At 40.9% G+C, this 25,904-nt stretch overlaps 1 protein-coding gene across 3 annotated transcripts in view; it reads right to left on the reverse strand.

Moving 5' to 3' along the window:
* Window positions 1-22,644, reverse strand: part of SYK (spleen associated tyrosine kinase) — a 48,181-nt gene extending 25,537 nt beyond the window's left edge. The window contains exons 1-3 of one of the 3 annotated variants that reach the window (XM_054652026.2): window positions 22,215-22,644; window positions 4,587-5,040; window positions 2,986-3,146 (exon numbers count right to left, since the gene is read on the reverse strand). In XM_054652026.2, the coding sequence (XP_054508001.1) occupies window positions 2,986-3,146; window positions 4,587-5,000 (575 nt within the window). In that variant the 5' untranslated portion in view covers window positions 5,001-5,040; window positions 22,215-22,644. The remainder of the gene's footprint in view (window positions 1-2,985; window positions 3,147-4,586; window positions 5,041-22,214) is intronic. The other 2 variants (XM_077172227.1, XM_077172226.1) reach the window with 2 other exon arrangements.
* Between the last annotated feature and the right edge of the window lie 3,260 nt (window positions 22,645-25,904).

The raw sequence follows: 25,904 nt of genomic DNA on the forward strand, positions 1-25,904 counted from the left end.
AATATTTATTTTTATATAATATATAAAATATTATATCCTTCTAAGATTTATTATTTTCTCCATAATAAACAATTTGATTTTTGTCACATACAAGTATTCACCCATGGACTTGTTAAATAACCTAATCTCTTAAAAAATTTAGCTATTTAGCTCCTCTCTTTGTTCCCACGTTCCAACTCCTACAACAAGCAAATATCTCTTAGACTTACATGTTAGAAAGTTTTACTTTTCAGTCAGCTACTGGGCTGAATTATCTTGACCAATGTTAGAAAAACACTAACTCACAGTCACAACTTCAAAGCCTTCAATCCACAGATGTACAGAATATTCTGGCAAGCACTGCTGCTGGGTAAGTAAAACTGTGATGTCTGTGCCTGAAATATAAAACAATGCACCACACTCACACTCAACAGTTTTGCTGCTTCTGCTTTGGTTAGCCAGAAATGAGTGGTTATTTCTCAACACCTGCTGAGCAAACCTATGTTAGGCAACCCACTGCTGAAAGCAATAAACGTCTCTAAATTAGACAGTTCTTTTGCTATTTGTGATGAGCCTCTAAGTGTTTGGGTCTGAGAGTTAGAATGGCTCAGCAATGTAGAATAACTGATTTCAACACAAATGAACACCACATTATTTCTCTTGCTGCACTGGCTACTGAACTATGGGATATGTTAAGTTCTCTCCCTGTGTCTTCCCTGAGACCATAGGAGCAAATGGCAGCTGAGTGGCCACTGCATTCTAAAATGGCCAGATAGGAAGTTTGTGAAAGAAAAATTAATACATCAGAGAGCATCCTACAGATGCAAAAGTAATCAGTCTTGTCCTTGATAACAGATATCCAAGATCAAACACTAGCAATTCATATTATTTAAGCTCCAATGGCAGTTCTCGTGGTTTAAACAGCGCCTTAAAATTAGCATTTTCTCCTCTATGAGCTTCTCCTCCCAGTGTGAAAGTAGCCACCCAAGTTCCATCAAAACTATGTAAATATGGATCCATTGACATATCCAGTCTCATGGGAGAAGGTCTGAATGCTTCCCCACAAATGATTGAACATGTCACTGCAAAGAGTATCAGAAATGCCTCCTAGGCCATCTTTAAGGAACATAGGAAAATGCTGGGAAAATATTTCCAGTCAAAGCAGTAGGACTACTTATAGAAGATTAAAAAGAGACTAGTGTTTATAATAGAGGCTGAAAATGTCAAGTCTATTAGAAAATTTCACTCCCTTACTCCAAAACCTATCCCTCTTGTTAATAAATGTTAACTAGTGGATTCTTTTCTTTGAAGAAAAACTAGATTCCTTCCCTGTGCACCCCCCCCCCCCCCACCCCCTTTTCCCCAAAGAGAAGTTCTTTGGCCACAGAGGAACCTGAGGGAAACTGGAAAAGCTGCCAGTTTTAATACATGATCAACACCATGACTCAGCTGATACAAAGTTGGTTTGATAAGGTGTTAAAATGGAAAGCAAAAAAGCAATATATTTTTAGGTATAAAATTGTCATTAAAAGAAAGGATTGCTTTTTGTTTCAATTACTGGACCTTCCGTCTAAAAAGTAGGAGAAGAAACTAGCAAAATCACAGGGCAAGAAAAAGGAGAGGTTGTGTGGTGATGTTGGGCTGGTAATTGGTAACAGCAGCTATGTTCATCAAATCCTCTGAACTCCTATTCAGCGGAAAGACATACATCTGGCTCCACAAATTTTTTTAACTTTTGTAACAGTTTGTTTTTTTTTTACTACAAGTATGACAAAATCTGTGACAAGCTTATTACAATGTTTTGTTACACATGGCAGCCGAAGCAACTGAGTAACGCCCCTCTGCATGTGGTCCCCACCCATAGGGAATACCAGGCTGAAAACAGGCATGCATGGCTACTTAGGTGAGACTGGCTATGAAACACAAAAAACTCAACTACTGAGGAAAGAGAGTTCAAGAAATGAGATGTCACTACAGTCCAAGCATTTGTGGTTAAGACCTCATAGGAATTCACTCTACTGGGAATTGGATTTAAAGGAGTTGCTGGTTCCTGTCTACTAAGACTGAAACAATGGAAATATGCAAGGGTTGCACCCACATTAGCAATTAGTATGGCATAAGTACAGAGAAACAGTAAAGTGAAAGAATTGGTACTGAAGAACCATATCCTTCCTGCACTTAATTGTGGTGTTTCATTTTGGACTACCTCTAAAAAAAGCCAAAGGCTGAGTGCTAATGAAAACTACATAGGTAGGTGATGAAATTTCCCTCAAAAATTATACAGTTCCAAGTGATCCTTACGTGGCTAGACTTTTAGGCCAATTTTTCAAATTTTTTATAATGATATAAATACTTTCTGGGTGGGGCTGGGAGTGACAAAAGACAGCTCTGTTAAAACACTGGTATTTTTCAAATGAGGACTCTCCAAACAAACCCCTGGCTCTAGTCCCTGATGGCTGTCAGTCACTATCCTACATTTGTGCTCAGAAAACAAAAGATCATCAGGCTCGGTAAATGCAGAGGGTGAGCACCAGACACAAAATAGTGCTGTCAAGGTAGAAGTGGTCATTTTATTGCTTAATTACAAAACACAGCACTACCACTGTCCCTGGGAGATGTGACAGATACAGATCCCAACAGCTGCTAACATAGGGAGTTTGTCTCTAATTGTACCAGTTTAATAAGCCTGTGTATTGGGTGCAGGTGGTCAGGCTTTGACAGTGGGGCTGCAAAGGCCAGGGGTTGCCCTGGGCTGTTCACAACAGGTGCCAGCAGGTCCTAGTGGACACCCCTGCAGATGTTTCAGGCTTTTGTTATAGTTTTCCATCTTTAGTTAAGTGAGGGACTTGAGGGTAGGAAGCATCATGTCATGTAAATGATGCTGAACTGGGTGCCCTCACTGTGGATGAACCATGCTTTAGGGCACAGTCTCATTTGAGATTTATTCAAAAGAGCTGTACAGTAATACTGGAGGCAAACAACAATACCACAGAAAAAGAAACTCACAGAAATTTTCCATTGTTTCTCGACCCGATGAGGATACGGTGTTCTGACTCCTCCCGAGAGATCCTCCCATGGAACCATGGCATCTTCTCATGGGCTGTAGTGGCAATCAGCTTCTCCAGCTGAGGCTTCTGACTAATGATAGCTTGTTCAAGAGCCTGCCCCTAGAGAACAGTAAAAACATGGTGAAACAGTCAAACTATCTTCTGCAATAAAAAGATGACAGGTAGACTCTCAGTCTTTTGGGACTGCTTTTGGGACATCCAAAATCTGCACATATTTGTTGTGTGTGAAGGCCTGGTTGCTATAAAGATTTTAAAACAGAAACTAACATATCACAAAACTAGGGTTCTCCCTCTACCTCTGAGAAAAAGAAGAAAAATTAACCAGTAAATAAAACCACTGATATATTAGTATTTAAGCTTAAAAAAAGTAATATTGTTACGGTAATGAGACATGGCTAAATGAAGTTAGGGTTAGTCTGAGCTTTCAAACATACCTCCAAATTACATATCCTATGGCAGTGTACTAAAATAAACGGAATGTGCTTTGCACTGTTGCAGCATGTCTATGTCAAAGACATCAATGCAAATTTTCCCAGACAGAACAGTCCCCATTTTAGAGTGAATTATTCAGAGTAATATTTACTTAGATATTTCTAACCTTGTCTACAACCTACCACTTCTAAATTGGGCTCAGAATCTGAGGGCAACCCTCACTAGTTTCACCAGCATTTAACCAGAGCTCGTCAACTTCCCTCTACATTGAGCTCAGACTCATCAGAAAAGACACAGTGAATCTCAGCAGTTATAGAAAATGTTGTGTAAGTTTCAGGTTTTCCCAGCTGGGGGTTGCTCCATATATTTTACAGAGCAGAATTCATAGGGTTACCTGCTAGCAGCAAAAGAGATTAGGAACCTTGAGTATCTTCATGAGTTCATAAAGGTAACTCATGACATCGCAAGGTGAAATAATACTCTTTTTGCAGCCTCCTACACTAGTGTTTCCATGTTAAGAATGGCTTCTTCATAGTCATTCCCAGGAAAAAAATCCAACATCTGTCCTCCACATGGAAAATTCCTGCTTGACCCCTGCAGCACTGAAGATGCAGTGCTCCGGACTGTAGAAACTGTTCTCTTTCTGGAACAATTTCTGTTTTGGACATAAATTAGCATCACAGAAACAAGGCCAACTAAGAGAGTAAGATGTACAACAAGTCATCATGTCACCATGCCTGCCTGCCTAACAATCCATAACAAATCAGAATTAAAAGCAATGAGACAAACCACTTCTGTATATTGCTCATTACAGGTATTAATTTTTGGTCAAAATCTGATGGCATATATTAGTGCAGAGGTAGATAAGATTATGCTAGACCAGGACATTGTAGAAATTCTAAGGGCTTAAATTTCAGGAAAACTACACTTATCATGAAGTTACTGCATGTACTGGGGAGAAAAACCCCTTACTGTTAAATCTCAAACAGCTGTTATTTCAATGTGAAAAAATACTACCTAGCAGCAGCAACAGCTGGAAACAAACACTGCAATCTTTTTTTCTCCTAGCTCAAAGATTACTTCATGGCAAGATCAGTCTGGTTTTACCTGCAAATTCCAAGTCTGCTTGACATACTCTCTGATGAGGTTCTCTTTCAAATCTTCGAAGGGTCCTGTTTTGGGTTCAACACCTGGCGGCCGGTTGAAAGGTTTTCTCAGTAGACAGATAAGGCCATCCGCTTCCCCGGAGTGATAGTTAATGAGTTCAGCAGGACTGGCATGCGACCTGCCTCCTGCAATAGCATAGGAACCACTCAGCTCCCTCTCAATTGTATAGTGGTGAACCTTCCTTCCATGGGCCAAGGACAGGGCAAAGCCCCCCAGGTAATTCCGGCTTTGGCGGAGCAAGTACAGTCCATCATTTGCTCCTCCCTGCATCAGATACTCCTCGGCTTCTTCACGTGTGATATTACCAAAGAAGTATGGCAAATGGTTAGCAGGGTTTGATGTGTTGGAAGCCATGGTTTTTTCTTTTCCAAGTAACAAACCTAGAATACTGTACCTGAAAATACAAAGACAGAGACATGAATGTCAGTAGAAAAAAGAGGATAAACCAGTAAGATGGCAGTTCACCTGTAGTATGTTTGCAGAATCACAGAATGATTTAAACTGGCATAGACCTCTAAAATCATTGAGTCCAAACTTGAACCAATCACCACCTTGTCAGCAAGACCACGGCACTGAGTGCTCTGTCCACTTGTTTTTTGAACACCTCCAGGGATGGTGACTCCATCACCTTCCCTCAGCAGAGGATTCCAATGTTTAATAACCCCTTCTGTGAAGAAATTCACCCAATGTCCAACCTGAAAATGTCCAGGGGGCACAGCTTGAGGTAATTTTAGTAAAACCTTTGTTGGTGATATATATGTTGACAATTAAAAAAATTATTTTAAAGTGAAGATCCCATTTTAAATTTTATCTTGTTAGAAGCTGTTTGTCTAAATCCCATGAGCTCTCTTTTCCTGTTTCCCAGCGCCTTGGCTAGAAGTGGACAAAGAGATCAGAAGTTCAGTTTCTCCTTATACAGTTGTGAAGCACATAGGAGTTAAAGTATGAGCCCTTCACAATAAAATGAAGCATCATTTCAGGGAAGTCATGCAGCAATCTATGGAATCAGCATAAAACAGTTCAGGCTATAGGGAACAGTATGCAACTGAGTTACATGAAGAGAAGTGCAGAAGACTTTATGGATAACTATGTAAAAAGTGAGGGTCCATAATGCAAAGGTGTAACTGAGGAATGGGAGTCTCAATGTAGGACCTTTTAGCACACAGCACTTCAGACTGACACCTTCCCTGGCAGTCCTGAAGCAGGCAGAGCTGTTTGTGTCTACTGCTTAATTCATATTTGATCCATCAGTGCTGACTTGCTGTCTCTTGTTCTCATATCAAAAAACAGTAGAGAAATATCTGTGTTATGCTGTGAATATGTAAAGGGTTGATGTGGCAAAGGGAAGAGGCAGGGGAGTCAAAACAACAAGGCTCACACAGTATAGAAAACTAGATAGGGCACAGTCATGTCAAACCACATGCTGTGCAGATCTTCCGGTCTTCTCCCACCATCCTAAATAAGGGAGATCTCAAAGTTGCAAAGATATTGCACCTATAAAACAGAGCTTTGTGCAGCATATTATTTATTACTCTTGTGATCTGCAACTAAAAGTTACTGGTGTAAGTTCCCATACCAATCTAGTAACATAACTTTTGCTTGGTAATTGCAACAAAGAAAAGTTATAACCAAAGACACAGAAGGCAGTCCTTAGTCAGTCACCACCCAACATTTATTCTGTATGCAAAATGACCATTCTGACTGTACCATACAAAGCTTTCTTCAAATGGAATAGATTCATTCAGTAATTTAATGCAGGGCCAGAGGACTGCAGTCAATAATACAATGCCCATTTGGAGGCTAGTTAATAGTATTGTAACCCAGGGTCAGGACTGGGGTAAATGTTATTTCATTGAGGTGGTGGAGAGCAGGGAGAGCACAGCCCCAGCAAATTCACAAATGATACAAAACAGCACAGTGGCTAAACATCACAGGGCTGTGATACAATTCAAAGGGACCTGAAACCACTAAGGAATTCAAATGAAAGTAATTTAATGAAGCTCAACAAAGGGGAACATCCGCTGGAGCAGACTTTGCCCCTTTTGGAGCATCTGCCTTCCTGGCTACGGCGGTGTCTCTCACCCTTGTGATGTCACCATGGAAGGAAGGTCTGTGACCAGGATGTTTTCCAGCAGGGTCTGTCTGTCCACAGTTTGTCCAGGGCCCCTGTAGGTGCAGACACAAGGCATGCAGGCTCCATCAGAACTCTTGGCTTGCTCTGCCAGCTTTGGCATAGGGGACAGCAGCAGGCCTGGGCACTGCATAAGCGCAGCCCCTGCTGGTGCTTCCCTTCCCCTCCCCAGCTGCACAGTCCTGAGGGTTTCACAGGAACCTGTCCAGGGACAGTGCATTGATAGAAGGGAACACACTCAGAAAATTCCTTTCTTCCCTAACCACCTCCCCCAAGTACACTGTACTAAGCTGGTGGTGACTGGGAAGGGTATGGGCGCTTAGGGTTGTAAATATACAAGTTCCTCTCCTAAGCCCTCCTGACATCTTGCCAGAGCCTGTCAAGTGCAATATATATCTCAGCCTGAGCACTTGGGAGATGTGGAGGAGATCAGGGCCTTCCTCCTATTCTCCATCCCTGCCATCTCTCCCTGCCCTCCAGTGGGGTGCAGAGATAGGGGCACAGACCAGCCGAGCCCCACATCTCACTGCCCTGTCCCAGGGCGCAGGTGCTGCTTTCAAGCCTTCAAGGAGAGCCACCAGGAGGCTCTTTCACCATCTCCCCTCTCCCACAGCCTTCTGATGCCTCCCTGACTTTTCTACTCCTAACAAAAAACAAGTCCCATCACTTTGTATGTCTGTCTTAGCAGGACATGGCATTGGGCACCTAAGAAGGCACAGGGGAGAACAACTCTGCTGCAAGGGACAGTGGCATGGGGAAGACATCCCAAGCAGGGCTGGAGTCAGTCTCTTCCTACACCTGATGAGAGGAAAAGGCCTCCTGTAGTACTGAGGAGGCTTAAATTGAATACCAGCAAATATTTCTTCACTGAGGAAGTTATCAACAGGTGCCCAGGGAAGTGCTTAAATCACCATCCCTGAACGGATTTAAAGACCTACAGAATGCTGGTTAGGGACATGGTTTTGTAGTGGGTTGAGTAGTGATAGGTTTACAGTTGGACTTGATAATCTTAAGGACCTTTTCCAACCTACATATTCCTAGACTCTTTGATTCAATTATTCTGAAAGTCATTACAAATAAGGATGTTTTGAATGTTCTAGTTCCTGTTTCCTTCACTTGTGCTTACTTGCTTCCTTCACACACCCCCATCTAATGTTTTTTTTTACTCCACTATGCACCACATATACTGGTGGTTAGGAGACAAATATACATCATCCAACTTCTACCAAAATGGTCCTGGAAGGCAGGTTCCAAGTCTTCAATATCACTTTCAGGAAAGATGGAAGAAAACAGATTTACTACTAGGTTTTTAGTAAGGAAAGAATTTGGATGGATGACTGATTGACACTGGCTCTTCACCAGTAATGTACAACTTGGAGAAAAGGAAGAAATAATCCCATAAAGTGTCTCATGCCAAGAATGGTACTGCACTGCAGTGCCTGCTCAGAACACCTCAATAATACATACTGAACAAATATCAAACAGAAAAATATCACCATACTCTTCATCTGTAGAAATTTATTTTAATGAATGTATTTCATTAAAGTTGCCATACTTCTAGTTTCAGACTTAAAAAAGATAAAGAACTTTAGAATGAAAATAACACCTAATAAGATAAAAGTAAGGTGGGGGACAGGGTTAGAGGGGGTAAACACACCACCCCTGACTACAAAAACCTTTATGGCTACTGAAATTTAAATTCACTTTGACTAGGATGTGTTTCAGATCAGGCTACTCTTGAGTATTGTTTTGTCTCATATTAATCTTGCTATTTTCTACACAATCTTCAGGATGATTTGCCCAGGAAAAAAAAAGTTCTTAAAAGGCAGAGGGAGCCTGGGGGGAGATCCACTGGTTGTAATTTAGATGAAATGTCAGTGATGGCACTCGTGAGGGACTGTCTCTTAAATCTTCAGAATGAGAAGGCCTGCTATATAACAAGTTTCTAAAATATGAAGAATATTCCTCAGTTATAAAAAGAACAGCAGTGGTATTCTTATGATCTCTAATATTTCACAAATTATTTATCTATATCTGTTTCAGAAAACAATGGCCTGATTTACTTTCACAAAATAGGTTACTGTTGGTAGATTTCAGGCCAGGTTTCTCTACCCCACTTTCTAATATGTGAAGAATATTTAATGTTTAACAATGGTAGGAAATGTTTGGACTGATGCACCACCTGCTGGGCATAGATGGAGGCAAATAATCACAAAAAACCCCTCTAGATAATGATTAAAAACTAATTTAAAATTTTGGAAGACTGTCTGAATTTGGGATGGCTGTTCTCTTTGTTTGGAATTTCAAAATCTTGCCTTCCTTTTGGGAGTGTAATACCCTTCTAGGATCAGTAATGGAATAGAAGAAAATGCTTGAATTCAGTTTCCTCCTCCTTTAAGTTTTTCCAGATGCACAAACAGTGCAGTGTTTTTCGAGCCAGTGTGGTTGCAAACGTGAAGCTGTAACAAGGAGATCAGCCCCCCTACAGCTGACTGTCAGGCTTTACCCTTACAAGTGCTGAAGGAAGTGTGGCTGGCTATCCAAGAGAGAAGCTTGAGCATAACAACCATAGAGGGGCTTAAGTGCAACTCTCCCCTTAGTCATTAAATGTGACTTTTAATGAAGCTACAAATGCATGCAAATATCAGGCTTATCCTACGTGAAAGAAAAAGTATTGCACAAACCCATAGGGAAATTAGGTACTCACTTCCCCCCAGGCAGCTTCCTCATCAACTCTGCAGGGTACTCCTGACATAGCACAAGGGTTTAGTACCTCACACATTTTATGCATACTAGGAAGCAAAACATTCTCTCAAAACAGATGAACAAAACTAATGAAAACTCACCTGGAAGGTGTTAGAAAAAATCTGTGCTAACCATACTGCTACACTTAGCTTAATTCTATTTCATCTCATATTTAGACAAGGATAAAAGGAGAATAATTGCTATATTGAAAAGTTTGCCTAGCAAAGAGTATAATATTGCCAAGGTACTGTTCTCCATTCTAACATTAAAAAAAATACAAATAGGAATATGAATCTTTCTCAAAAGACCAAACAGTAGTGTGGTGGGAGACTTAGGGATTTCTGATTTTTAAGTTTACTCCTTCATGGCTAAGATGAGGAAAATGTGACAGAAGACCAAAAGCTGTGGAGCGGTGAAGTAAGTGTTACAAAAAAATATTCCTTATTTGAGCAGTAATTTTTTCACCTTTTCTTGTTTTTCAAGGTAGCATTCTGTGATCAGGGTATGAAAATAAAGAAGTAAGGTTTAAAGCAAATGTCTCACATGCACACATACCTACAAGGCACAACAGACAGTGCTGAATGATGAAAATATGCTTACTGAAACAGTTTCGTCTAGAACAGGGAGATATTTCAAGCACCCACAGAACTTCAACAGTTCTCTAATTATACACAGGAAAACATTAATAATAAAAGAATAATATGAATGTGTATTTTTCTGAAGCTCTTATTTAATTAGGATTCTTGGAATCAAGATGTGTGCCTCTGAGAAAAGCAGTATAAGTATTTTTAAGATTCTTCTCCACATTTTGAACTTACGTAACACACATGAAAGCTGAAAGAAATTCAGTATGCGTAGAATTATAAATACATTTTTTATGGTGACTTGATATAATATACTAAATATTTTGGTAGTTTCAGGGTTTAAGAAGACCCTTAAAGGTCTATTCCGATTTGATGTACACTTGGAAATAATTAACACTGAAGTATTACAAATTCATTGCTACTACCTCACTTTTAAGCAAACTAAATTTGAAGAAGTTTAACAAAGAAAATGGATTTCTCATTTTTGCACCTTTAAAATCATCTTCCAGTGTGTGTAGGCAGCTGAACAGTGCTCTTAATTTGATCATCAGATTACCTCTAAATTCCTCCTTTAGCTTTTTGTATAAACATGAAGATCCAATTTCTATCCACACTTTCAGAGAAGGGTTTTTATGAGCAAATTATGCAGAAACAAAGGAAGAACACAGCAAGTGCCTAAAAGGAAGTCATCAGGGCAGGAAATGCAGCAGAATATAATTTTATCAAGTAATTCAAACAAACTAGAGATTGCTCAGGACACTAGAGTGAACTTACTGACCTACTGAAAAACATTTGAAATCCTGAGTAATTCAACTGGTAATACTGGTGATTTTGCAACTTTTGTAGACAACTTCAAACAATGTCCCACTTATCACACTGAAGGGGATGTACTGTAGTACTGCCTAAGAGGGAAAAGTGACACTTGGATATCTTTGAGTTGCTGACCTTCCTCAGGGAAGCGCCCTTGCTTAGTACTGATGCTCAGGGCACTGTGTCTCAGTCTGCACCTATTGTGTCTCTAATCGGCTTACAGCCGACAGCAACATTCCTGTCACTCATGCTTGAGCCTCCTTCTCCATGTGTTTTCCCAGGCTTCTCCAAGCAAAACTTTCTTCACACAATCAAACACTCCTCTCTGAATTCTGTAACCTTTTACTGACAATCTAAGCTATGTTGCTCTGTTTTTTGCCTTATTCTTCAGACTTTAAAAATGCCTTCATCTGCAAAGACTTTCTTGTTATTCCACACGTGCTCCTGGCCAGTGCTGACAGATACATGAAGCATGTGTTAGGTTTTAGCAAGCTGCATATTGTTATGCCTTCATATTATCAATTCATATTGACAATAAGCAAGGAAGCTCATATTGTCAATTTTTTATTATTTCTTCAACACTGGGCTCTTTCCTTAGCACTTCTACTTACTAAAAATACTTGTCTCGGGTTCCATATTTTAATTTAACAGTTCAGTTTCAGAAGCATTTTCTTTCTTTCAGATATTTTTGCTTTATTGTGATGCTTTCAGGGTGACAATGGTGTTTCTGCTAAGGTTTTTAAACACTGAGATGTATTCTTCACCAGAAACATAGCTTAATTAAAATCTGTCTGGGAAAAGTAGGGAATATGGTAGCTTTGGCCCTGAAGACTTTTCTGATGGGGAATTCAAAACCTGAATCTTACAGTTTGGTCAGTGAGCTTTGGGATTGTCCAATCTGCAACAGGTTCATTTATTTCATCGTTATTATGAAAGTTAGTGGCCTAGCTAGCCTCTTTCTGAGCTTAAGAAGAAACAGCTTTTGCCCTCATTCATGTAAATCCTCAGCATTTTGGCCACATCCAAACAAATAATTGGCTACTAAACAGGTGGTATTGGTATTTCATCTACTAGGTTTAGGGTGAACTCCATTTATCTCCCCTCCTGTATCAAAGAGTCATTCATAAAATGAACTAAAAAGGAAAGTCACAAACATACCTAAAATCCTTATTAGCATCAAAAATATTTTCCTATAGATTTACTTTCTGGAGTCATCTTAATACTGAGGACAGATAGATGTTTTGTTCTCCATTGAAACATGCCAGAAATGCCCTCATTTACTCTAAATTGCATCTGACATTCTGATATCATCAGACTATTCCAGGCACTCTAGCTATTGAAGTATTTCCTGAGGAAAAACTACTTGACCTGTCAACACAATTACTGCCCTATTACAAGGCAAACAGATGCTCAGAAAAAGTACCACTGCATTTATATTCTATTCAGGGCTTTTCTATAAAAGCTTCTGTACTCAGCTCATGGAGGAGCATGCATCACTAAAAAAGTGTTCTTCACTGATGCTAGGAATCTACTGTCTGTCTTATACAACACCTTTCTTTTGGGATTCTCATGTATTTGGTATTCTTTTCACATGCCATAGTTTTCCTCTAATAAGGTTTTTATGCTTTGATCTCTTAAAAATGTCAGAATGCTATTGTGAAAGAAAAAGAAAAAAAAATGGCCAGGTGTTTATGGATTACAATAATTCTTTCCCTGGAAATAAAAAAATCCTATGATTTTCACACATACTAAAAATGGAAACAACCAACCAAAAAACCCAAAACCAAAACAATTTTTTTCTCCTTTTAGAAAAAGACAAGATCACTTACACAAAAATGTGAACATTTTCTTCTATATTTTAACTATGCTCTATCAGTCATTCCCTTACCTCCTTTTCGACTCTTACACTGTCACAAACGCAAACACTGCCTCTTGCTAAACTCGTCTCTTGTCAAATCAAGAATTTCAGACTTAAAATGGGTGGCACCATTTGTATGGGGAAGCCTGCTCCCTTTTGGACAAAGTACTCAACTGTGATTAAACTACCCTATAAGTAACAGAACCACTGGGATCAGGAACAGCTGCAAGAAAGCATTTCCGATACTGTGGGCAGACCCTTCTAATCTCCCATTTTCCTGCTGTGACAAGATGTGAACAAACTTCTCTGGGCACAGATAGTCTTCACTAAGACCAGCTGTGCCTCTGTAGTGACTGCAGAATAGTACAGGTATAATTGCATCTTCCAAATGCTGGGGGAGAAAAAAAGAAAAAAAAAAAGCTTGTGTTGCGGTGTAGTCACAAAAGTCTTAGGGAGCCCCAGCTACCTCCCTTCAGGAGCTACTGAGACATACATAAATGAATATGCATGTACACACACACACATATATATGTATGTATGTGTATACGTATTGCTCCTTCATGGTTTTGTTTCAAACAGGTATTTACTTCCCAGAACTACAGTAAAAAAGTAAAACTCCTGTGCATACCATAGATCCCACTATGACTGCACAGAAGGAGATGTGAAATGAACTTACAGAGGCAGTGAAAATATGTGAAGAGCAAAACAAAAAAAATTACCATCTTTCTTGCAAGAAATCACTAAAAAGGGATTGAACTGCTTAGCCAACGCCCTGCTTGTTTTCAGGTTCAAAGTTACAGTGACATTAAATATGACAGTATAGCGGTTGCCAAGTGGAATATATTTTCATTTTTACAGAAGAGTTTTTACAGAGACAGCAATAACAAAACTATTATGGACAAGATAGTGATTGCAGAGCAAAACAAAGATCTAACTATCACTAAATTTCCCCCCAGCCCCAAATTACTCCAAAATCTTCTTTCAAGGTTCACTGAGGTCTGTTGTTTGTCACAACCCAGAAAGAAGTTGCCAGAGAAAGATCTACCAGAGTGTTAGACCAAAAACATTGATTCAAAACATTCCTCTTTTTCCAGGAAGTCAAAACCTGGAATATCTGTCTGATTTCCAAACACACACAAAAAGTGCCTTAGGCAGAGAGTTGATGATACTTTAAATTTTCAGAGAAAGGCTGGAGTCATCCAGAAAGATCAGGGTCCAAGTGTGGATGGATTCACAAGCCATAACTTTGTTTTTCCTTCCTTGTAATATTTTTAGCAAATTTTCTGGAAAGCAAGACATGTCAGAACTAAAGAATCATGAATTCTAGAAGGAAGTTGCTATAATCAAACAGAAGGTGAATGAAAAGCTTCATCCATTAAAATAAACAACCCAGGAGAAATTCAACATTATTACAGCAGTCTCAAAGTTTTTAGTTTTACAGGACTAAGACAAAATGCCATATTTCATTCATATGCAATTTGAATGAATTTCATTCATCAAAGTTTCAGATAAAGACCACTGTGGTCTTACTAGTCAGCAGACCCACAAGATAGATTTATTTTACATTCCAGTAAGTGTCTATTTTAACTTTTTTAAAATCAGTAATTGTTGCAGGCTGGCATTTCCAAAGCTACTATGCAGGTATGAACTCCCCTTTGTGCAGGTCTGTCTCTACTTAGTTCCAAGTCTAGAGGCTACAGATATATAAATTATCTCAGTTTCTCAACCAGGAATATTAGCCTTCACTTACTGTTAAGCAAGAATGCTTGGACCCCATTATACTTAATTCCTTATCTGAAATGTATTGGTCTATCTACAGAATTGCTAAAACCTTTGATGAACACACGCCTCAATGGACTGGCCCCATGAGTCAGAGAGGCAAAATTAGGCAGCTTCCTCTTTCAGACCGAGGTTATTTTCTCACCTGAAACAGTCTGCAGTATCCTGCTTTATATATAAAATACAGAAATTATTGTAGGAACAAAAACAACTTGCCTTTCATACTCCCAGAATAGGCAAGCTTCTATAAAACTGGCCAAGTCTTCTCAGTGCCACTTTCTAGAGTCTATAAAAACCAAGCCATGTTACCTTATTTTCTGAAAACCTTCTGCTAGGAGCACAGACCAGGTAAATGTTCTGCTATAGACACACTGTAAGCACTATCTCTTAGTGGAAATTACACTCAAAAAGAATTGACAGCCACAGAAGTATGGAAAAAAGGCCAAGCATTTCTGGTTTTTTGAAAGGAAGATGTGACACTAGCTCACACAGCCAGGTTGACGGCATTAGGGATATCTTTCCTAAAATCTATCTAATAATTAGAAGCATAGATGCACAGCATTGTTCAGGTTAGAAGGCACCTTAAAGGTCACTTACTTCCAAATCTCCTGTTATGGGCAGAAACACCTTTCACCAGACCAAGTTGCTCAGAACCCCATCCAATAAGGCCTTGAACACTGCCAGGGATGGGGCATTTACAAGTTCTCTGGGCAACCACTCCAAGAACACTCCCCCAGTAAAGCATTTTTAATTTAACAGTATTTTTGTTAGGAAAGGAATGCTTCTCTTAAAAAATACTAGCATCCAACAACTGTCCCAGCTCTTCCTGACTATGTTTTATGAGGAGAACAGAGACATCATAAAAGGCAGACTGCTTCGCAAAAGAGGCTCTTCATAATAATTAGTGCATCAGCTATCCTGAAAAGATTAAGTCTGTATCTCTCCCCATATCAACCTTTATCATCAGAACAAGCAGCACAGATAAAACTTACTTCTCATTGGTATAAAGACAGAACAGTCTCTTGACAGGCAGGAACTTATTTTAGCCAGCAAACTGAAACCTAACCTCTCCTCTCACATAAAACACAGAGCATTCCAGAAACACTACAGAGAGAAAGATATAAGCCCTCTCTTCCCATCCTGCAAAGTAAGCCCATTAGCAACCCCTGGGCCAACTAAATACCCTTGACAAGACCAATTTATCACTCTGGGCAGAAAGAGGATGCACCTGGCCTCAGCGTGTTCTGGGCCAATAGGCAATATTTCCCTACCTCTTGCATGACAAACTGCCAGGCTGCATAGGCAGGCCTCTTTTTTCATGGTGTGTTGTCCTCCACACAGCATCAACAGCTACCTCTCTAAATGGTCCACTGGTAATTGGATAGTTGCTATGTCAGGATAACAAAAACCCAACTCCATTTGATGAAACTTGTCTCTTGAGAGTTGGAGGCAACTGGATTTCACACTTGCAACATCATGGCCTCAACACATCGCTGCTTCCAAGTGAACACGGCTCTGCGTCTTTTTCAGAAAGCATGTTCCAGTGGGTTTGAGTTTACTCATCCCATCTTGGGGGTTCCCCCTGCACTTTTGTGCACAGAAGTACCCGCAGAGAAGATCTTTGAGGCATTTATTGGATCAAGACTGTCACACAGTTATTCCCTGCACCTGAGGCAGCAGGAGATTTCTTGCCAACTGCACCTGATAACTGAGGATGGAAAAGTTACTCAAAGCCTCCCTTAATGGCCACCTCAATTCTGGGGTGTCAGAACTGTTCAGAACAGTGCTCTCCAACTTGATACTTATCATATCTTAAGGAAGTGATCATTTTCACTTCACAGCACCAAGATGCTCACTGATCCAAGAGATAGCTAATCCAGTTATCCAACTTGGAAAAATAATCTTTAGTTAAACATCCTGCTTTCTTTACTAACTCTTGAGCAAAACACTGTGGAATTCACATGAATTCTATGAAATGCAGCAGTGACATTTATAACTTTATGCCTAAGTTGACAATACTAGTGCTGCTTCCTTTGCTCAACATTCCGCGTATTTCAGATATTGAGCAACTGAGTTTAACAAGAAGTGTCCCAGCCAATCGTAGTACAGTTGGAGATAAATGATCTTTAAGGTCCCTTCGAATCCAAAACTTTCTGTGATTCTATGACATCAAAGATTACCACCTTGACAAAATTTTAGGTTTGTGGTTTTTTGCACAGATTGATCTACTTGATTCAAGTTATCAAATTTGGTCTCTTTCCCAGAGTAGGAACTTACCCATAAGCAACTGCTTTTCACACACATACCAGCTTCCTTTTCTATGTTCTCTACAAACAAAATAACTAATTTTTTTTTCAGTTGAAGCTTTTCTTTAATGCACTTTACAAGAATTTTAGGGGGGGGGAGGACTGTCTTTATAGCAAAGTTCTAACCTCAGGCTTTGAATCTAGATTAAAAAAATCAACTTTTCAGGTAACCCTATCAAAAAATCAGGAAATCAGTTTTGTAAGACACATTTAGACATTGTTTTAAACTGAGCCAATTTTGAAATTGATACTTGAACTTTTAAAAGCAGAACTACACACTCAGTGGTCAGCAGCAACACACATTTTAGCATTTAGATCTAGCATACCACACGTTTTCAGTCACATGGGCTTTAGCTAAGACACATACTGTCTCTATATGTTCTGGATTCTATTTCTTCCATGGTCTTAGAAGTTTTATGGTTTCTTCCTCTTTTTCCCCCCACTCATTTACTTTGTTATTTTATACAGACGGGGTGGTGGGGGGGGGTGGGGGGGGGGAAATAAGAGAATGTCTCCAAGAGGGTAGGGATGGGCTGTGGCTGATGCATGAAATGGTGATACCTTACTCATTTTATTTGAGCTTGTGCCCGATTCCTTGGCACATACCCTACGCTAACACTTCCTGAATGTATTTTCTGTAGTTGCCTCCTTTCACAATTGTGTTTCCTGTCAATTTCAATTCCACCCCTAGCCTAGATACTGTCTCAGGGATTTACATGACTGGACTTACACACTACCATGCCAGAAGTCCTGCTTCTTTATCAAAGCTTTTAGCACCTTATACCTTACTTCTGCTCAGTGTCAGTGCTGAAAAATTCCTTCTGCTGCCTCTTTCCATTTTTAAAGAAGGCAAAGTTGTAATTTTTACTGGACATTTTTTCCACTCAAGCACCTGGAAATCCATCTGTTTGGAGGAATGCTATCTCAAAGCAAATAAGGGCAAAACTGGAGAAATGACTCAGTAGTCCTAGCTGGTCAACCAATATACTCTAACATCTGTTTACTACACACTGAGTGATAGTGAAACTGGACAAACTAGCTATAATCATACTCCATATGCTGGTTATTTAGGTTCTAATACATGCAAAGTTTAAATTATTTCCTCTGGTACAAAGGGAAGGCTTGCAGCATTTTGCATATCATACAATCACAGGGTAGCTTGGGTTGGAGGGACCTTAAAGATCATCTAGATTCAAGCCCCCTGTCATGGGCAGAAACACCTCTCACTGGACCAGGTTTTCTCAGAGCCCCAGACTGGAGGGGCCAGCTCCTGGCCTTGAACACTTACAGGGATGGTATACCCACAACTTCCCAGGCAAACTGTTCCAGTGCCTCACCACTCCCACAGTAAAGAATTTCTTCTTAATACGTAATCCATGTAATAATCCATCCACTAATATGTAAACCAACTCAGTTTTAAGCCATTCTACCTTGTCCTGTCACTACATGCTCTTATGTCTATCTTGTTGGATTCCTTAAAATACTGCAAGGCTGCAATTAGGTAATCTGGAATGCTTCTCTTTTCCAGGCTGAACAATCCCAACTCTCTCAGCCTTTCTTCACAGGAAAGGCGCTCCATCCCTCCAGTCACCTTGGTGGCCTCCTCTGGACTCACTCCCACAGTTCCATGTCCTCCCTGTGCTGGGACCCCAGAGCTGGATGCAGGGTTCCAGGTGGGCTCTCACCAGAGCAGAGCAGAGGGGCAGAATCCCCCCCCTGGCCCTGCTGCCCACGCTGCTCTGGATGCAGCCCAGGACACGTTTGGCTCTCTGGGCTGGGAGTGCCCATGGCTGGGTCATGTGCAGCCTCTCACCCACCAGCACCCCCAAGTCCTTCTGGGCAGGGCTGCTCTGCATCTGTTCATCCCCAGCCTGTGCTGGTACTGGGGTTTGCCTCAACCCAGGCGCAGCACCCTGAACCTGGTCTTGTTAAATCTTCTCAGGTTCCCATGGGCTCATTTCTTGAGCTTATAAAGGTGCCTCTGAATAGTACCCCATCTTTCAGGTGTATCAACTGCACCTCTCAGCTTGGTGTTGGTGCATGCTCAATAAATCTAAAAATTTATTGAGCATGTACTTGATCCCTTTGTCTGTCATTAATGAAGATATTAAATAACACTGGTCCCAAGATATTCTGAAGTCACTTTATAACATTAGGATCCCTGTGAGTCTCCAAAGCATTTCTACCTTTTCTTTCATTTTTAGAAAAGCCACTCTTAAGAAGTATCACTAATCTTTGTATGCAAAGGCACAGGAAGTTATACCTAATTTCAAATTTGGAATGCATACACAAACTACAAAATTGTATTTAATTTCTTTGAGGCAGGCAATATTTCTGTGTCAAACACAATATTTATTTATTAATTATCATTTGCTGCAGCAAATCCTGGCATTTTTTTCTTTTGGTTCTCCTTCACACTTCTCACATTTGCAATGCTGATGTTTTCTAATCACCCCAACATGCAATGAAGAAGTCAGTAGGAAATGTTTTCTTCCAGTTAACTTCTGCTTAACTGTATGCCTTAACATTACCCTATGTCATGAAATTAAAAGGTAAACAGTGTCAGCTATGTACCGTGCCTCAAATAAATATTAATAATTGTGTATTGTACTATCCTACACCATACAAAAGATTAGGGAAGGATACTGTAAAGCCCAAGGTTTCTCTTTCTTATGAGAGTGGTTGAAAGGCTTAAATTCAACAGCAGAAATTAATGTTTTTCTGTAAACGTAGTACAGATATTAAGAATCCTTTTTCGTAAAATCATTTCTAGAAATGCCAGCTGAGACATCTAGTGAGCTGCCCTCTCCTCCTCCACCAAGATTCTTTTCTTTTGTCAAATGCAAGGAAAACTACTGTCAAACTGAACTACAAAATTGTTTCCCTACAATAAGTTGGTATTTTACTTTTTCTTAAATTAGAATTTAAGAAGATTATACTGTAAATCCTTGCAAGATGAGAAGTTTTCATTCTTATGACTGAAACTTACTACTGAAACTCAGAAACACTTGCAAGTCCATCTTCAGCTTCGTAACAGATATCTTGAATGGTACAAGCACTCTTGCCCCAGTGGAGCAACTAAAGCACATGTTTACATTTGAGCAAAAAAGAGGTAGTTTTGAGAAGCAGCTACAGGTTTATTTCGAGCACAGCATAACAGAGAATACTCATTTGGAATGATTTTTATGTGACTATTACTCACATTCATAGATAACTCTTGTATTCCTTGCAATTATGATATAAACCCTGACAAGTTCCCCTTTTCAGCTGTGCTATTCTGGAGCTAAAAACATGTCACTGAAGGCAGATTCTGGCACAGTCTGCATAATGTGTACACAACCGATCTTGGAGAACTGACCCAAAAGTCTATAAAGCTGGAAAAAGAATAACACTACCTAGAATTTTCAGTAGGTTCAGATGTAAACAATTTCTTATACTTATAGGATTCAAATCAGCAATGGCATTGGACTCATTGTTTTCCGCTAAATATTGCATCTTGAAAAAGGATTAGGAAGAAAAAAAGAAGTGTAATTTGCAAAAAAGGAGAAAATTATTATTATTATTGAGAGACCATGACTTCTGAATATAACATATATTTCAGAAGTGATTTTTCACACTTCCAATACTTCTGTCCTAACAGGTCCAGAAAAAAAGATGGGAGACTAAGGAAATTACTGTAGATTTTTTTTTTGGGTCATTGGTATCTTCAAAGGTGCTTAAGACAAGCTTATGATTCCACCATCAGTCTTCTACACTGTTATTTTGTGCTCAAGATAAACCACTAGCTAATTCTAAAAATAAATATGTTTTTTGTCTTCCTGTGGTTTTGGATCTAATTCTGCTCTTCTATCAAATTGCAACAATGTGCAAAAGGGAAAGCTGCACGGTTCACCCTTACTTTGACAGAGTGCTAATATTTTTTAACTGAAAAAAACACTGAACATGTCAACAGTATTTATCATGGTATTTTCTAGTGATTTTAAATGATTGTGAAAACCAAAAGAATTATATACTTTAATCTATTTCAGCCATTTTTTTAAAAGAATCACATCTGATTCCAAACTCTTTAAATATACGTATCTATGACTATAATCTTTCTCTCTCACGAGATAACTGTCACAATATAAAGAACATTCAAACTTCCTTATTTATCTCTCAATGCTCAACAGAGGGATAAAAAAAAAAAAAGAAGTCACAGTTCCTCTAACGGGACTGCCTCAATCTACACCGCTACACTGTATGGCCTCCAAGCCTGTAAAAATATAGAGCTTTGCACGCTGAATCTACACACATCTGTACTCCATGGCTGTGTCCATTGATTACTCCATGGATTCAACCCAAGGACGCAGGAGATCTACGCTTCTGTGGATAAAAAGAGCAAGAAAGAAACCTAATGGAAAAGAACATTAAAAAAATCCTATTAACTGTTAATGCCCTAAAGAATAATAATTTCGTTTTAAATTTACCTTAAATAATTGTTCTACAATATATCATGTAACTTGGTCAGACTAGGACTCTACTTACCACTCTTCTAAAGGATTGTTTCATCTAACAAAAGTCTTGTTTTACTTTGTCTAAGAAAACATCACATCACTTCAAACTAATCTAGACAGCTACAACATAAAGTGCATGCAAATACAGTGTTAACAAAGATAACTGAATAATGCTGGCAGAACACAAAACTAAGAGAAATTTCTTTGGCACCAGGCTTGTAGAATCGACTACAAGTGATACAATAACCACAGTTGTTTTCTTGGAATCAAAACAGGGAAGTTTGGTAAGAGAACTCTCTTTTTTAAAGATTTTTTTTCAGTCATAAATCTTTCACAGGCTATGCACCACTCAAACAGTAGCCTTACTTTTGTGTACGCTTGGCTCTGTTTAAAACCTGCCACCACAGTAACGTCTCGTAGCAAAGCAAAATCAAATTTCTTTTGCACCTAAGTTTTAGATTTAAATTCCTGAGACGCGGGGCTAGTGGTAATTATTTTTCGAAGCACCGCAATACAGCAAGGTTTCAGGCTGGCGGTGCCTTTCCAGCCGGCCGCTCCCACCCTTACACGAGTGCTCCTCTCCGCCGCCGCTCCTTAGGACTCTCCTGCGTCCCAGGTGCTCCAGCCTCCCTCCCACCCACTGCTGAGGGCTCCGGCTCTCCTTTCTGACGGTGTCCGCGACACCCCAACCCCGCACCGGGAGCGGCAGCGCCGCCCGCTCCTGCGGCTTCGGCCGCGTCCCCAGCCCCGGCCTTGGCCTCAGCCCCGATTCCCGGCCCCGGCCCCGGCCTCGTTCCCGTTCCCGGCCGCGGCCCCGGCGGGGAACGGGCGGTGGCGCCGGGCCGCTCGCCCTCGGGCTCACCGTGCGGGATGCCGGGGCCGCTGCTCACCGCTGCCTCGGGGTCCCTCGGCTCCGCGCCGCCGCCTCCTTCCGGCAGGCAGCCCTCGGGCGGGCGGCTCTGGCGGGCCGAACCGTGCCGGGCTGCGGCCGGACCGGGCCGGACCTCTCCTAGAGCGCCGCCGGATCCGCCGCTTCCTCGTTTTCACTCGCAGCCGCGGCCACTTCCTCAGCGCAGTGTGGGCGAGCGCTCCCTCCTCTCCAGCGGGCGCGGCCGCCGTGCCCCCGGACCCCTCTTTCGGGCGGCGGCCCCGGAGGGCTGGCCGGGCACCCCTGCAGCCCCGGCGGCGCCGGCGTCGCTTGTCGCTTGTTGCTTCTCCCGCGGGGCAGGCAGCGTCCGTCTCCTGCGGACCCCGCGGCACGGGCTGCCCGGGACCCGTGACGTGCGTCCCTTAGTGCCGCCTGACGGGGCTGTCCCCAGGACCCCGCCATGCCGGCTCGCCTTGGCACCCCGGCCCGAGCTCCTTGTAGCGCCGGTGTCGCCTCACGGTCATCTGGCTTTGGAAGATGGACGTGCCGTCGCTCAGCACCACGCTGGGGACAGAGGATCGGAGTGTGCCAGTTGCGGCTTCTGGAAAGGGAAAAAACGAGTGTGTGCCTATTGGTGCACATGCCAACTGTGAATTGGTAAATTCTGGAATATTTAGGTTCTTTGCTGCTTTGTGTGTACTTCGCCGAGAAAAGGACTCCCAGAGGATTTCCTTTTGGAGCAGCAAAGGGGCCTGCCACAGCACAGTATTACCCTTCCTGCTGTATGCCGTGTATACACAAAAATTTCTCCCATATTTTGTTCAAACATTTGTAGCAACTCCAGGTGTGAAGGAGACTCCAGTGTCCCATGCACTTAGCTTGAAGGAAAGTCCCAAGGCGTCCTTTGCACCCTGTGCGATGGAATTAATTCCTCTGGAAGCTGAGACCACACAGCCAAAAAATGCTGCTATCGTGACTGCCCAGGCACAAACCACTCCTAATGCCGGTCATACAGGACTGGGTGGCATGAGGGGCCTTGGGTGAGGCCGGAGTGGGCAGGTCTCCTTCAGCAGTGACTGTGCTGCGTGATACAGTGCGGTGTCCCGTGATGGGCAGTCCTTGCAACAGGAAAAATCCACTTCCTTCTTCCCCATAATAAATTGGTGTTTGCACTATTGTGGGATCCAGCCATGATTTTCAGTCAAAACACTGTCTCCCTTATTGCAAAACGGACTGTACACCTGATATTCAGTAGAGCTGCCAAAGTACAAATCTCACATATTTCATACCATTTAAAAAGGTCTCTGCTTTTGATTTGTTTCAGTGAGACTTTTGGCAATTGCTGTAATGGCAGTGCATTTCTTATTGGCACTGTCTGCATGGTAGAAAAACGAGAATAACTTAGAAAACCTAATTCTTAGACCTGTTTTTATGGTATTGTTATTTTCCTGTCAACATCCAAGTGAGAGCAGATCTGCAGGAAAAGCTTTTGGAAAGTCATTATTGGACTATGAACTGTTTTTTAAGGGGAAGTCTAACCTTAAATTGGTGAAAAAATCACCACTAATGAATAAGCAATTGTACTGGACCTTGCTGGGAAGGAATAGCTTTCATTACAGCAGCCAATATGGTGCTGAATCTTTGATTCTGGCTGAAAAAGTCTTGATACCACACTAATAATTTGTCTATTCTTGTACACTACTTGCACAATGTCAAGGCTTTCTCCATTTTTCACTTTGCCCCTGTCCCCAGCATGTAAGCCAGAGGTGCACAAGAAGTTGGGACAGGACAGAGCTGGGACAGTTGCCTGCAAGTGAACAAAGGGATAGCTCTCATGATTAGCACTCAAAACTGGGTATAGATGAAGGAGGGTGGAAGGATGTGGGCTTCTTCCAAGGCAGCCACTAATGTGATGTTTGCTGCTTGTCACTGTGCTTGTGGGAGGCAGTGGGTGACCAGCTCTGCATCATTTGGTGTGGTTGTGATCTTGTTGCTTTCCCCTTCACCTATTAAATTATGTTTATCTTGACACATGGCTTTTTTTGGTCTCCCTTCTCTGCCATCAGTCCCGCTGGGCAGGGGGAGCTGAGCATTTGGCTGTGTGGGTGCTTGGCTGCTGGCCCAGGTCAGCTTATGGCACCAGTGGAGGGGAAACCCAGTAAGTGAAGCAAAGAGTTTTTAGGCTGTCCACAGTTTACTTTTTCTTTCATTTCATACAAGCTATTTTACAAATAGCTGAGTTCTGTGATACTGATTTTTGGTAAGGTGCTCACAACAGTGTGGTGTCTTATTTCATGTGTTACATGTAATGCTGTATATTAACATATCCATATTATCATTCTGAAGCTTTTCTGTGATGTGTGGCCAGCTCTGCTTAAGGTCAGCAACCAATAAAGTAAAATATTTCATCCTTTTTTTCTAGAAATTTAATAATCTGGATTTTCTGGAAGGATTCAGTAAATGTGTGGATTTTCCTACCCAACAGGAATATATACAGTAGAAATTAATAATTTTTACATGGTGTCCAAATAGTTGTGCAGTATAATAACTGCAACATTTAACTTTATAATACTCCCTACTTTTTAGGAGTTTCTGAGAGAGTTTCAATGCTTTCCCTATGGCAATATATTTTGAAAGATCTCTGCTTTCAGCAGTCATGATTGTTTGCTTAAATTATTTATTAGAATATTCTCAAACCTCATTTCTTTACAATACTGACTTTAGGATCGGTAGAAATTATAAGATAAAATTTAAATTTATAAAATTTATAAGATTAAAATTGACCCTCTCCAAAATTTGCAAATTTGAATAAAGTGTCTATTCTGTTGCCTTCCTACTACTTCTGTTGCCTTCCTTCTGTCTTCATTGCTGCAGGGACTGGGTGGTTTGGAGAAAATACAGGTAGGTATGTGGAAATAAGGCTTTCTTCAGCAAAGCTGTTGTTTCTGTCGTACAAGTGTAGGCAACTTTTACAGACGCTGTTTGCCCTGCTAGAATTCTGCTTGAGCACACGTGGTAGTACTGTGGCTTACCCTTTAGGTAAGTACAGGCTGGAGGTGGGCATTCTCTGCAGTGCCATCTCCATTTCTATAGTAGGGAACGCTGAAGTTAAACTCATGCTTTGTTGTCTGATTAAATGTGAAATTGCCTAAAACGCATAGCAACAAGAGATACAATGCCACTGACAAGATGATTTTATTTGAGGTTCAATTTCTCAATGTGACCATATCTACAGCTAAAAGTAAAGGGTCTCTGTGATAGAAGAAGTTGGTGTCAGTAAGATGGGACTGTACATCTCCACAAAAAGAATGCAGAAGTGACGCATTTTGCTTGCTTAAGACGTATAAAATTTCTGCACAGATCATTGAATTCAGTCATGGTTTGAGCAAAAATATGTTCTATTTGGGAGTTCTTTATTATCTGCTTCATTTTAATTTTGATGGAAGCAGTGATTCCATGTTAGCACAATAGCAGTGAACAACATTTAGAGAAAATCGAGTCAATAGCCTGAAAGCAATGTTGTGACACAAAAGCAAATGTCATAGAATCATAGAATCACAGAATGGTTTGGATTGGAAATAACCTTAAAGATCATTTCAACCTTCTGCCACAGGCAGAGCCACCTTTTACTACAGATGTCCTGTATTAGAGTCAAAAAACTGAACTTGATCAGAAGCTTCAAAA

Source organism: Agelaius phoeniceus, chromosome Z (genome assembly GCF_051311805.1).
Source record: "Agelaius phoeniceus isolate bAgePho1 chromosome Z, bAgePho1.hap1, whole genome shotgun sequence".
In the NCBI taxonomy this organism is placed as follows: Eukaryota; Metazoa; Chordata; class Aves; order Passeriformes; family Icteridae; genus Agelaius; species Agelaius phoeniceus.